The sequence below is a fragment of the Nipponia nippon genome, unplaced genomic scaffold (genome assembly GCF_047370975.1).
Source record: "Nipponia nippon isolate SJK-2023a ecotype South Korea unplaced genomic scaffold, ASM4737097v1 scaffold_4, whole genome shotgun sequence".
Taxonomy (NCBI): domain Eukaryota; kingdom Metazoa; phylum Chordata; class Aves; order Pelecaniformes; family Threskiornithidae; genus Nipponia; species Nipponia nippon.
In genome coordinates, this window is record NW_028262358.1 from 64,219,523 (window position 1) to 64,233,405 (window position 13,883).

The 13,883-nt window shown below is 37.0% G+C and overlaps 1 protein-coding gene across 7 annotated transcripts in view; it reads right to left on the reverse strand.

Moving 5' to 3' along the window:
- Window positions 1–435: 435 nt before the first annotated feature.
- Window positions 436–13,883, reverse strand: part of EYA4 (EYA transcriptional coactivator and phosphatase 4) — a 155,281-nt gene continuing 141,833 nt past the window's right edge. For 4 of the 7 annotated variants that reach the window (XM_009460742.2, XM_087774560.1, XM_087774562.1 and 1 more), the window contains exons 14-19: window positions 9,836–9,894; window positions 9,570–9,730; window positions 7,014–7,128; window positions 5,076–5,197; window positions 2,666–2,766; window positions 436–1,042 (exon numbers count right to left, since the gene is read on the reverse strand). In XM_009460742.2, coding sequence (XP_009459017.2) covers window positions 962–1,042; window positions 2,666–2,766; window positions 5,076–5,197; window positions 7,014–7,128; window positions 9,570–9,730; window positions 9,836–9,894 — 639 coding nt within the window. In that variant the 3' untranslated portion in view covers window positions 436–961. Of the gene's footprint in view, window positions 1,043–2,665; window positions 2,767–2,805; window positions 2,907–5,075; window positions 5,198–7,013; window positions 7,129–9,569; window positions 9,731–9,835; window positions 9,895–13,883 lie in introns of all 7 variants that reach the window. The other 3 variants (XM_087774563.1, XM_087774561.1, XM_087774559.1) reach the window with 1 other exon arrangement.

A 13,883-nucleotide genomic window follows, 5' to 3' on the forward strand; every position in this document is an offset into this window, starting at 1 on the left:
ATGATGCTGAAGGTGTTAAACACTTTTTTTTTAGCTTTCAAGGTAGCGGTCCCCAGTATCAACCTCCCAACATACTCTTAACTTTCCTCCAACAATCAGTGGAATTATTCAGAATCCAAATAAAAACACAAACTTTCCTTTATTTTTTTTCTTACTGCAGCAAATACTTAAATGCTTTGGTGCAGCCCTGCTCTTTGATTTGTTTGAATTTCAAATTTGGTCATGTCAAAAATTATCACAAAGGTTTTTTTGTTTATCTACATAGTTTTTAACCAAAATTACATTATAACACACAAACACAGTCTTCTCTTTAAGGCACAACACATCATTATGCACATTCTGTTTGCCAAACTTATAAAAGAGACAATATTATATAACCCTCTCCCTCCCCTGCCCCTCCCAAAGAAAGAAAAATTGCATCCACTTCCAAAATCAGCTGCTAATAAAGTCACAGTAAATTATTTTCATCAATAATTTACACAAATTACAGGTCTAGACAGGTTTGTCATTATACAGTCTGAGTGCATTCCAATTCAGATTTTCTGGGTTAGGTAGGCTAAAGTCTGGTTCAAACCTCAGTGCTGAGAATATATCCCATTTTGAGGAATGTTGTTGAACACCACCTTGTCGGCTGGAAAACGCGTGTTGGTGCTTTGCCAGTTCGAGTCCTTTGTTCACTCCTGTCAGGGCTCACTTGGTGTGTACCAGCAACCTCCACAGTTTTAATTCATTTAAAAATGTTGCATATATAAGACCATAGAGCTTCCTTACGTAGCACTAACGTTTTAACTCCATTCAGCAATCTGAATTCTTCAATTTGGAATTTTTAATTCCAAATATTTCTTCCCTTCTTAAGACAATTCATATGTGTAAAGCCAGAGGCATTGAATCACACATAAAAATTCAGTGTACTTGAAATATATATATATAAAAAAAAAGGATCGCCAACTTTAGAACACAGTTACAAATACTCTAGTTCCAGTGCTTGATGGAGAGCCAAGAGGTCCGAATGACTGGATATCCTCCAGAAAGGCATGTTGTGCTGTGTTTGTTAGATGGGGGAAAAGGTCAGGAAAGACGAACACTGTGACACAGGGTGGTATATGACACATGAGGCTAGTCAGATTACCACCACGTATTTTACACCACTGTGTTTCCAGATTGATTTTTGCTAGTAAAGTACTGACAAAAATCAGACCAAAATAGATCTGAGCTTAATAGTTCAACTGAAGTTAAAATAATTAGGTAGTAATTCTCAATAGTTTCTTTGGAAAGAGCCTGTTATTTAGTAGGGGCTTTTTGCTTATTGTTAGCATGCAAACCCATCTGAAGGAGCATTATAGGAAATCCCTTTCTGCTCCACTTACTAGACTTTGCAAAATACCAAATGATCATTTAAAGGGCTATAAGACTTTCATTAAAAGAGGCTTCATACACAACACTTTGAAACAGAGTTGAATTACATTTTTTGCCATCTAGGCGGAAAAACGAAATCTCTTTGGATAAGAAAATAACACATTTCTGGTTTAAAAAAAGATAATTTGTCTTGCAGAAAGCATCAGTGTCTGTGAAAGATGCAGATATATGCACTATTCTCCTTCAGCAATTCATCAGAATAGAAAAAAACCCATACTTTCATGTGTTCAGATCTATTTGTAATGTACTATATTCATCCATCTCTCTGAATTCTGTATCTATCCATGCAATATAGCCAACGTTAAGAAAAAAGCATGCCAAACTGGAAAGTACACAATCCAACCACCTTTGTTTAGCACAAACTATAAAAGACCCATCACCAGTACTGTATCTATATTAAGGAACCATTTGGAATGAGCATTTTGGTTATTTCTATTTTGTTTCCATTCCAGCTACAACACTAACAGGGCACTTTATTTTGCTACTCCTAGCACAACGATATTTATATCACTTGTCCTGTGCAGACATGGTGTGGCAAAAATTCTCAGTTTCTGCACACTTCCAAGGTTATACTCGGAAGTATGGTAGAAATTACTAATTTGATCTGTTTCTGAACATTGAAAACTTATCTGGTGAAATTTAGACTTGAATTATTATAATGAAAAAAATGGAGTATCTCTAAAGAAACAGGTCTTTTTTAGAAACACAGACTTGTCGCACAATCTCCATGTTGTGTTCTTTTTCCTTTTGCAGCCACATCTTTCTTGAAGCAAATTATATGTTCATCATATTTGCTCCAGTAAACTACAGATCTCCAGCTGTGTTAGCAAAAAATTTGCACAGTCCTTCAGATGTTTTTCCACATTCTCTGTAACACTTCTCTTGAAACCTCCCTGATTTCACCATTTAAAGAAAACCACCACCCAACCATCATGTCATAGCCCTTTCCGTCTCTTCTGTTTATCTTTAATTTGCTTGAAGTTAGTCAGACATTTTTGCCACAATAATTTTTTATTTATTTTTAAAATAATTTTGCATTTTTTTTCTTTCCAAACTGAAGTGAAGCAAATGCTAGAATCCAAATGGTTCATTTTACTCTAAGTTTTGATCTCATCATGCTCTTGTTGCCTTGCATCTGTGGACTGAAATTATTTGTCATTCTGTCATTGAGCAACACTGACAGAAATGCAAACAGAAAGGCTTGCATTAGTAGCTATGTATCACACCAACATTTCAGGAGACAGGTTACCTTTTTTGCTGCCTGTTCTTCTTCTACACCATCCCCAATTACAACATATACTACTTTTCTGCCAAACCTTTGCATTATTCGTTCAAAGCAACTTTCTTTTCCTGGAAGATAAATGAGATAAGAGTTCAGAGTGAAGTTACCTGATTAGCTGCATGTTCCTCATCTCGGCCATCTCCAATCACAACATAAGTTATGTTAGTGCCAAATCTGGACACTATACGCTCAAAACAGCTCTCTTTGCCTGAAAAACAATGCACTACTTATTCAAGCTATCAATCAAGTGAGTTATGGTGAAGCCCTACAAAGGATTATTGCAATGGTAAGACATTGTTACTACTTTTTTAAAGTTCCCAGCCTTGGGATTTAGAGCCAAAACTGGTAAGAAGCAATTAATTCCCTTAGTGACACTAAGCTGCTCCAGGTAAAACTAAATCTCTTTCTTAAGAGTCACAGGAAAGCCACCAAGATAAAGGAATTAGCAGCACTGCAAAAATGAATAGGTCAATGAATGAATAACTGAATTTAAATATTTTTCTATTATCGTAGCAATATTTTTTCAAGGAAAGCAGAAATTTTAATTCTAATTTATCTGCAACAATGAGTGATGTAGCAATGGAAAAAGTGTTCAAAGAACAATGGACAAGCTAAATAAAATTCGTTCCTCAGAGAACTTCCAGGAAGCATTTTGCTCTTCTGGAGAAATGTGGAAGCGAGCAGGCTAAGCCAATAACAACAATAAACAGGATTGAAAGGAATCAAGCAAAGTCATCTGCTGGTCGTCTTATTGTACTGCAGGTTCAGTTTTACCAACAAATGCTTGTGCTATCGATCCTAAAATTGTCCTAATATGATGATTTCATTGTTTCCATAGGCAATCTCCATATTTAATTAACCTTTTCTGTTAGGAAGTTTCTCTTTGACATGTGACCTACAAGTGCCCTATGGCAAAGAAATCATCACCTATTGTCATACCTCCCATCAATGCAGAGAAAGATTATTTCTTTCCTCTCTGCAATAGTCTTTTACCTTGTTTGTTATTGTGTCTATCCCACCCCAGGTTTTTCAGTCTCTTCTCATAAGCTCATGATTTCTAGATCTCCGATTCTTACTGCTCTCCTCTTGCTTTTTTTCAGCTGGCCCACAAAAAAGGGCTTATGATTAGGAAAAGCGTTGTATGTATTAACTGTTGAGTGAGGACCAGATTTCAGTGTGTGCAAGCAACAGCTGCAATTACAGTCCTGTGCTCAGCACAGTGCAGAGATCACTGAGATGAAAAGTAGAGAGAGATCTTGTACCCAACAGAGTTTTCTGTGCTCCCGACAGGGGTGTAACAGCGGCCACACTGTTCCCAGAAGGAATCCTGGTGCAGAATTACTTCGACAGAGCCTCCAGAGACTGTGCTTCACTCCACCACCCCCTTCTGTGCTGTCAGCACTATTTCTTAATGCTCCTTCCTTTGGTCCGAGTGCAATCTCAGTGACTGAATCCAACATGTACAGGCTGTATGACAGATGACATTCATTCCAGAGGCTGCTCAGTACCATGTGGCATTTGGGATACTTCGTGCCTTGACTTAAGTTTTTAAAGTATTTGAGGCATTTCTGTCTAGAGGACAGCTACAGCTAATTAAAGGATGACTGAGGTAATAGTTTTTCCTGACACTGTTAGAATATGCATTGTTTTTTCACTTGTGAAAATCATTTAGGAAATATATTGTAATGCTTTTGTCCATGAAGTGTCACGCTCCATATTATATAAGGTGTCATAGGTACAGAAATTAAGCATTCCTGAATTAATAATTGGTAAATCACAAAATCTGCCAAAATTATCAGCCATTGTAGGGTGTGTCACATCTCACAATAATGATAACTTTTCTTGGTTTACAAGAAAATTTTTGGATGTGATTTCCAAAAACCATAAATTTCCAAACTGTAATACACAAGAGGTATACAGTTATCAACAGAACAGGGAACATCAACACAGCTTCTGTTGGTAACAGTTGTCATTACCATCGCTGATGTACTATGCTTCCAGAAAAAGCTTGTGAAGTGTGGCCTAGCTTACATAGAGCTGAAGGTCAGAGCAGAGACTATTGTAACAGAAGTTCTGCTTAGATTTAAATTCACAAAACACTTTTCTTCATTCTTTTCTGCACTTTTTTGGTTTTTGCATCATACTTAGGAGTTTCTGAGGCTTTTAATCAGTATGGGGACCTTTATTCCTTCAGGCATCATTGAAAATAAGCAGAATTTGGATTTATAGACATAAACACATCTGAACATATGCAATGCCTAAATCTTATAACTAACACTGTAACTGTCAGGGAAGTGTCTTGGAATCCATCCATTACTGGCCAAGAAATATTGGTAATGCAGTGTAGTCAGAATGGATGAAAGAATAATTTTCTTACCTATCTTGGTTGCACTGTAAATATTTTCAATGGGAAAAGCTCCTCCTAGGCTGTATAGCAGAACTTTTGCAAGTGCTGGGATAAGCTGGGTTGTTGTTACCAACACATTTACACAGTTACTCCTAAAATGAGATAAATAATTTCAGTTTAAATAGCTTAAAACCATTACCCAAATGCTGATGAAGTGAACCAGCTGTGGAGAGCATGTTCAGGATTCCTCAACATTAAAATTCACATTCACTCACACAGCAGTGCTGCTCAGCACCATCACTTCCAGAAGAACGTACATAAAACTTTTGGCAAAATGCTTTAAAAAATATGCAGGCCTGACTTGTAGGAAATATTCCACACTGGTTCATAAAAAACAGGTCCTTGAAGATGGGTCCACTAAAATACAGACATTTAAGATCACCAACTACGTCTGAAAACAGGCATTGGAATGCTTTGAAAGCATCATTTTCATGCTGTCAATTAACTGGCAGTAGATACCAGCCAAATAAAAGAGAAGAACGCAAAAACATCGTTTGTTACTCCTGTCTTGAGGGGAAATAAACAGCCAATACACATTTCTGCACAATGACATCACTTTCTTCATGTTTCAAGAGTAAGAATATTTCTGAGAAGAGGGAGAGATAAGAATAATCATGTTAATAAGCTAGCATCGAATGGTGAGAATGAAAACTTGAATGGAGAAGTTGTGGTAGCAGTTACACAACAGAAAACTCAGAGCCAGGTTACTTTAGGTACTGCCAGGCTGGAACATGAGCATGACCATGGTGTGAACATGGAGCTGAGAGCAAATAGTTGTGATTTTTCCTCCTGGTTCTTCCACAAACTCCAAGCAAGACCTTAGGCTACTATTTCTGCCTTTATGTATCTCAATTTCCTGTCAGTAACATATAGGTAATGTTTAGCTGCCTCATGGGTAGCTTCTGAATATTTATAGCTGTACAGTTCTTTGAAGACAAGACAAAAGACTTATTTAACAGTCCTGAGTAACTGATAACAATTTTCCAGCCTCATCCACCAATGTTCAACTGGCCTTCATTACCAAATGTCATTTTGAAGACTAGCAATTCGGAAAGAAATGCAGATCTAAACACAATGGCTTCCACAAATTTTTTACTTTTTTTCTCTTCAGGTGCTTAAGACACTGTTAACAACTGTTGTTGTTAACAACAATTAAGTGAGAAACATATTGCAAAAGTTGTTACATTTAAAATAAGTTTTTCACATCTTTCCAAGTTTGTTCTTTCCATTTGACACTGTCTTTCCACTTGTCTTTTCCCAGACATGTTCAGAAGGCAAGATGGCTTAACATTGTTCTTTTTTATGATTTAAAACCAGAATTTTTGAGGATTTCTGACGAGATACATATTGTGTGGCTGACTAAGCAGCAGCAGCAGCATTCACAGTTTTATTATTTCAAAGGAATAATACTTTTTATGTCTCCTTACTGGGAACCCAGACTTTTAACTCAGTTAAAACAGATTTTTGCTCTTCTGAAAACTTAGATATATGCTTAAGCATACTGATTTGTCTGGAAGGAGAGAATATGTTCTGGGACCTATATAGTGTTTTGGTAGCACTGTGAATAGGCACAAACACTGAAGCACAAAACAGAGAGATATGGAGTTCAGAGGATGCTGCCCAGAAGACAATAAATTAAAGGCTGGCTCAGAATTCTACAATACCCTTTCGATGTATACAGGGACATTTATCACATTTTAGGAGACACTTCATACTATCTTTAGTAAATGCGGGAATCACTGAAAATGAAATCACTTTCCATGGAATTTTTCCTATGTCCTATTCAAAAGTCGTATTAGACCTGTTCTGGTTTTTAAAGGCACTAATTTATTGTAACCTAAAATGTCAAAAAATAGCCATTACAAGTCCAAAACTAGAAACTTTTTTACAGTAGACTCAAATACATACCTTGTGCTGATAATTGATAATGATTTAAGTGCATTTGTTAGCCAGGAGTCTGTCAGAGCTTCAATCTCTGCTCTTAATTGCAACCATGCATCTCTTTTAGCGGGACCCAAGAGTCCTTTTATGTAAAAAAGCAAGAAAAGAAAAAAAAACACAAATTAAATTCTGTATTAGCTGGAATGTATAGATTTTATCGTCATTGTTTCTATCTTAAATTCCAAATTCCACTAGAACTTGAAAAAACATCAAAGAGAAAATCTATTGCCTTCAAGGCTCAGTAAATTGTTCTCTGTTTTTATTTGCACTCCACTATATCAAGCAATGTCAGAGAGTACTGCAGATACTAATAATTAGTCATCTGATTTTTTTTTTTGTCTATTCAGCCTACGTTAGTATGTTTCAAAGTATACCTTTCAGAAATACACATTTTTTAAACCAACTCCTCACATACATCTTACTATCTAATTATCAGAGGCAGTGACAAGGAGATCCATGCCATCGGGATCATAGGCAGAGACACTCACTAAAGAAAATACTTTAAAATGAACTTGCCTTTGCAGTATCTTCACATGTTTAAAACTGCCCTGCTTATCACTCTGTATATAGGTGAACTTCAGGTTACACATATGGAAATACATTTGTTTGCTGATGGCTTGCTCTTCATGTCCTGTTGTAGTTAGTAATGATAGCTCCTTTTATAGCATTTACAGCCCTGAAACGGCTGTAGATCTTATGTTCTCATATCTCAGTCCTTAAAAGCACCTTAAAAATCTCTTTTTGGGTATGAATGGTCAGATCTTAAAAAATACCCAGCCTATTGAATGTTGTGACATGAGTTCTTTGGAACCACGCTATTTTAAATTTAGGTTTGGCCCTGGAAGAGCAGGGAAGCAGATTTCATGACCTTTAGTATCCCTCTTCTCTTTCACACCCTATGTTCCCAAGAAGTCGTGATGATTGTCTTCAAAAATCTGAAATGAAGCAACCAAAAAATACCTAGTTTGATCTAGCCTTCTGTTGCCTTCTAATAGCTATTTTGAAATAAACAGATACATATGTGATAAAAAGATTATTAAAAAGCTAAGAAGTAGAGGATGAATTGAAGAACTTGCCCACTAAGGATGGAATATATTTCAGAAGCAGGATTTGTGGGAGAGAAGAAAAACTTTAATACAATGCACCACATATCTGCACTCTGCCTTTGTAGTGGTTGTTCTTCTTAGTGTGTTTCTCTGTGCTGTGCTCTTGGACTGAAGCTCTTACTAATGTTAAAGGTTTTATGAAGTGCAACAGCTTCAGAATCTTAGATGCATCAGGAGATATAAGAAAACCCAGTAAACATTTGGATAATACTGTTTCAAGTGGTCTCAATATATAAAAACTCCATTCATGACACCAATGAAGGGCAAGGCAGAGCAAGTGAAATCCAATCATTTACTACCACCCTTTGCTCCTATTGCTTCATCTTGTGGCAAGTAAAGACTCTGAGCTTCTAAGAGAAAATAGATATTTGAGATTTACATAGTTTAGAAAATGATTAAGGTAACAACTAAGTCACTGTCCATATTAGTAGTACTGTTTCCCATATTTGAGAGACTGCAGGAAGTGAACACCAAACTGGTTTTGCTGAAGGTGAGCTTTACTTTGAGTTTCACGTTCCTTTGAAATAAATTTCAGATGAGTTGAAAAAGCTCATGCTATAGAATGGGAGAGTGTTCACTTGGACTCCTTCCTGCTTGGGTTGTCTTCATCTTATTCTTAACTGTGGCTGTAGCAACGCTTGAAGACTTGTGTAAGTATTCCCTGTTCTTGCAGGCTCTTCCTGAGGGTGTCAGTTGACATATTCCCCTCCTCAGAAGAGGGCTGGCTGCCTCTGCAAGTCACACAGGACTCTCCAGGACAGATTCTTTCAGTTCTGCTGCTTGATTTCCTACAAGCCTGCTGGCATGGACATGAGTGAGTCCATGAATGAAAACAGTGACAGGAAAGCCCTCAGTCCAAATGAGGCTCCGATTTCTTGCAATGCAATTAGCTGTGTAAGCTACAGAGTCAACAAAAGGGGCTAGAGGTATGGCAGTGCTAGAGTTTTCTTGCATCCACTGGTGAAAACAGACTAGCAGGTACGCAGCAGAGAATTTAGCAGACAGTGTGTTGCTACCAACTAGATCATAAAAATGTAGGGTGGAATAGGCCAGCCACAACCAATTTGTGCTGTGGAAACTATACAACCTCTTTCCTAGAATAACAGCATATTTGAGGTAGAGTAAGTGGCTCAACCAATCAGTAAGGCAGGTATCGCCGAGCTGGGTCTGAAGGAGAAAAACGGGCTCTGTGGAAGCTAAATGGAAGCCTGCTCGGTTTCTCCATCTCTGGTTCTCCTGCACAACAGCACAATGTTGGCTCTGCCATTACAGTCAGTGGCTCTCAATAGCCCAAGGTCCAGTCACATCACTTTCCATTCACTCTGTGGCTTCCAAGGCACATTCCCTTGGTGGGAGTTCATCGCCACGCAGTTTAACCTGATCAGCATTCTAAACTGGTTTTGACAATTAAACTCACCTCCTATGTTGTTCTTGTAAGTATTATACAACTCTTTTACTCTTCTGTAACGGAAAGCCAGCTTCCTCATCCAGTCAACCCCTCCTCTTACACCTGTTGGCAGACAAAGGTTTGCACTACTTGCAGCTGCATGGAAGCCATCAGTTGCAAAACTGTAGGTACTGCAAACACCCAAAATACAGTAAAAATAAATACAATGTATTCCTGTAAATGCTCAATTTATTTAATCTTTGAAGAAAAAAAAAGAAACAAATGCTCTATCTTACCTTAGGTCTTGTCCATTATCATCAGATGAAACATCATCTATATGAACTTGATCACACTCCTGATGAAAAAAAATAAAATTATAAACTATCTTGCTAGAGAGTATGCTCTCCACAGGCTTAGTACACATGTTGAAGAAATGATCAGTGCAGGCCATTAAGTGCACCAGAAGATGGCAGCGTATGTACACTTACAGCTTCCTATTGTCACCGATTTCTTTAAAATAATACAACTTTCAACTCCTACATTGTATAAATTATTAGTTAAAATAGGCCTTTAGAAAAGCAGTATGTAATTTTATTGTGATATTAGATTAAAATTATTTTAATTGGAAAAAACCCCGACAATTACAAGTCTCATTTATAGTCTCTCTAGCATACCAGTTGTTCCAAAATCACCTAAACCTTATTTTCCCACTTCCTAAAAGCTAACAGTGATGAACCTCCACAGGCATGTAACTTCTGTTAAGTCTCTAGGAGTCTGGATGCTTCTCAGATTCTTTTCTTGATTTATCCAAATGCCTTTGATTGGAAAATCACAGATAATCATGCAGTCCTGGAGAATTTCATTATTTCCTGGTTTCGAAAAGGATGAAAGTAAGTCCAGGGAACTGAGGTACACTGGAAAACTGAACTCCTCTCCAAGCTGGTTTTATAATTTGATAGCTATCAAATATCCTTTTCTGCACAGTGGTTATGGCAGAAAGATAGGAAAATGTGGGGGAAGCACAAATAAATAAATAACTCAAGCCACCATGCAACAGTAAATATGAACAGGCATCATATTACTGTTTTTTGTAGTTGCTAGAATTAACATCTTAACCCAAAGACACACCTGAAATTCTGTGTCCAGAGGTTTTACTTTCCTGTATGTAAGTAATTTTTTTTAATATTTAAAATAGCTGTTGTTAACATAGTCCTAGTATAATTTATGAAAAAGTTCAGGGACATATTTAAAAATTACTCCCCAGCTAATGTTTTCAGATAATTTAATCTCATCACTAAGACAAAATGAGGCTGAGCTTTCAAAATGCACAGCTCTGTGCCTCAAACAGAGAGTCATCTGAGTCATCTACTTCAAATAAAGTTGCTGACAAGCAGCACTTAGTTCAGAATCTCTGTGACATGCAGGAGTACACAGTTCTAAATTTCCAATCTCAGTCTTGTACCAGTACTAAGTTGTCCAGATAAAGGATAAATCTGAACAGGTGAGTGATTTCCAAATGTGTATGCCACAAGTTCTTAGAGTGTGAATTTGGGGAATTACCATTTCTTCTTTCTGTTTTTTTTTTTTTTTTTTTTTTTTTTTGCTTTGCACTGAATGAAAACTTAACAGACTTTTACCCACATGAAGTAAGTTGTTAAAAAAAATTAGCAATTTTTGTATAAAATAAATACATATAATTTCATTTTCAAATAAATAATTTCATTGCATCATACAAGCAACCATAATTTAAAATTTTGTGTCAAGACTAAAAGAATGAGTGGCCAAACTCTGCTCATCTGGCTTAATCCATTAAGACAGGCAAGAAAGACCTGTGTTCAAGGAACAGAAATGAAGCATTCTTCTCCCCACTGGAGAAATAAAATATTTTGGTTCTATCTGAGGAGATTATCTTGAGCTGTAGAATATTTTAAAGAAGCTGCTGTTGGATGTAAATAGCAGATGAAAAGAGAAAGAAAAGCGGAAGTGGCAGCTGAAACAAAAGATTAATTTCTTTATCCTTATTAATTATTTATACCACTGAAAAAAGTGCAACTATACTCCACCCAGTGTGGGACAGGAACTCAAAAATCAGACAAAAAGCCCCAGTGGGTCAAATTCTAACTCTGTATTTTGCAATATCTGAGCAATATCTGGCTTCCTAATCACCTTCACAGATTTCCCTAGAACTGGTCAAAGCCTAAGATAATTTAAAAAGTTTAAAAATCAGTCTTGTGGATTTGAAGGTGTACTAACTATATGGAGGGCACACAGAAGACCTGATGGATAAGGAGTGTCTGCTGCCGTTTGGGTTTTGTTAAGCCTCTCAGCTACATTGTTCCAGCCTTGAAAATTCCAGATAACTGTTCTGCTGATAATTTCATTACTAAGTTAAATATGAGTGGGTGGCAAAGGCTCAGCTGTTTACTTTTATTCTTTTATCTCACAATTTGTTCATTGACTCCAAGAACAGGAGATGAGGGGAACACGCAGTTTTCTGATTACTTGCCCCTTGTCCCTGCAAGAAGGTTCTTAAGTTTCCAGGTACATAAGAGGATCAAACACAGCAACACTCTCCAGCCTCCTCCTTTTCCTCCTTCCTCTCCTCCTCTCAGATCTATGCCTCACCTCCTCACCATACTTCCTATATACATTTGCTGACCAACAACAAACTCATGTGCCCACCACTGCTTGCTTCATTTCACTTTGTTTTCTCGTTTACTTATCCACTTCAACTAAAATGCTTACATTTTACAAATTCACTTATACAGTGTGAAAAAACTTTCTGGAAAAAAAGGAAAAGCAGACAGTTTGAGCAGATTTGAGATAGTTCTCTATTTCCCCAAAAGAAACAGGAAACTGGTGGCACAACACTAGATCTGAGTTTGCTTGTAAAAGAGACCAAACAGTTGCAGGGAGGAAGGCAAGCAAACAAGCTGTCTGTCACTTTAAATGTTAAGGTAAAGTACTTTTCACATCAGCTACAGTACTGGCTACACTCAAGTCACAGTGGCTCACTGTCAGTGCAAGGTCAAAACTAAGAAAGATAAAACATATTTATTACTGAGAGTACAGGAAAGGAATCTAGGTACAATAACTGGCTTTTGCTTGAAGCAATACTAATTTAAATTATATCTGAGTGCAGTCAATTCTTTGCAGCAATTTTTAAAGCCTGAAAATCTGAGAGTACAGAATCAACAAATCATCCATAAAAATTATCCTCCTGGAATGGACAGTAATTTCATTATCCAGTAAAAAGACTGCCTCACCACACAACATAAAAATGTTATTACTGAGGGGATATTCGGCACTATGCTTTCTCAGGCTATACAGAATACCCCTTTCTATGTATATGCTTCAGTCTCTGTTAAAACTAGTTTGACTTGCCTCCCATATTCTGAGACTTACCTAAATCCTATTTGTTATTTCTCATTTCCATTTCTAATAAGAAAAAAATGATGACAAGATCTTACTTAAAATATGGTAGGCTTATCATAAAAATGGAAATGTAATTCAGTTTCTTTGAAATAAACGCTCTTTTTTCTTCATCATCCTGAGAGTGGAGGGGGATAATGGAGTTGGAAGATTCATGTCTAAATTCCTGCTTGCAATTTGTAGAAATTGGGTTTTTTTGCATGCATGGTATGCCCTACCAACATTTCTAAAGGCTGTCTTAAAATTAATACTGAGATAGGGAGAAAAACTTCATTTTATTCTTCACCTGGTTGAGAACAGAATGCACTAGTCTGGATATTATTACAGAACTGAGTCCCATCTCTAAGCATTGTTTAGGCACATGAACTTTCTAGAGCACCAGACTCCTATTTTCATGGCAAAACACCAACTGCCCTCCCAAGCGATACTTCTTAAGCTAACTAAAATTTATACACTGAGAATGAAATAGCTGGAGAACAGCCTAGCCTGAAATAAAAGTGCAGCTTGGCTGATTAGAACATGGGTTACTGGGTCAGCGGGGAATGTCTCAACAGATCGGAATTTCTGCATCAGCAAGTCATTGTAGTGAGACAGATTTGCATAAAGGAAGGAAAACTTTATTTTTGTATGTGATAACTTTCAATAACTTGGTTATTATTACTAGACCCTGGTATGTGGTGTTTGCAACCAAGAAAGACAGGGAAAAAAGAGAGCTTAGGGGATGTAGTGACTTGAGTCAGTATTACAGGAATATAGGTTCATTAGTACATTACAGCTGTCATGTCCACAGCCACGAGGTTTATTGTGGGATGAAGATGAAAGCAAGAAGAAGGTATGGGACCTGATGGCTCAGCATTAAAAAAGTGAGATGATGAAAGGATAAGTAATCTGTCTAGTGAATAAAGGCCTATC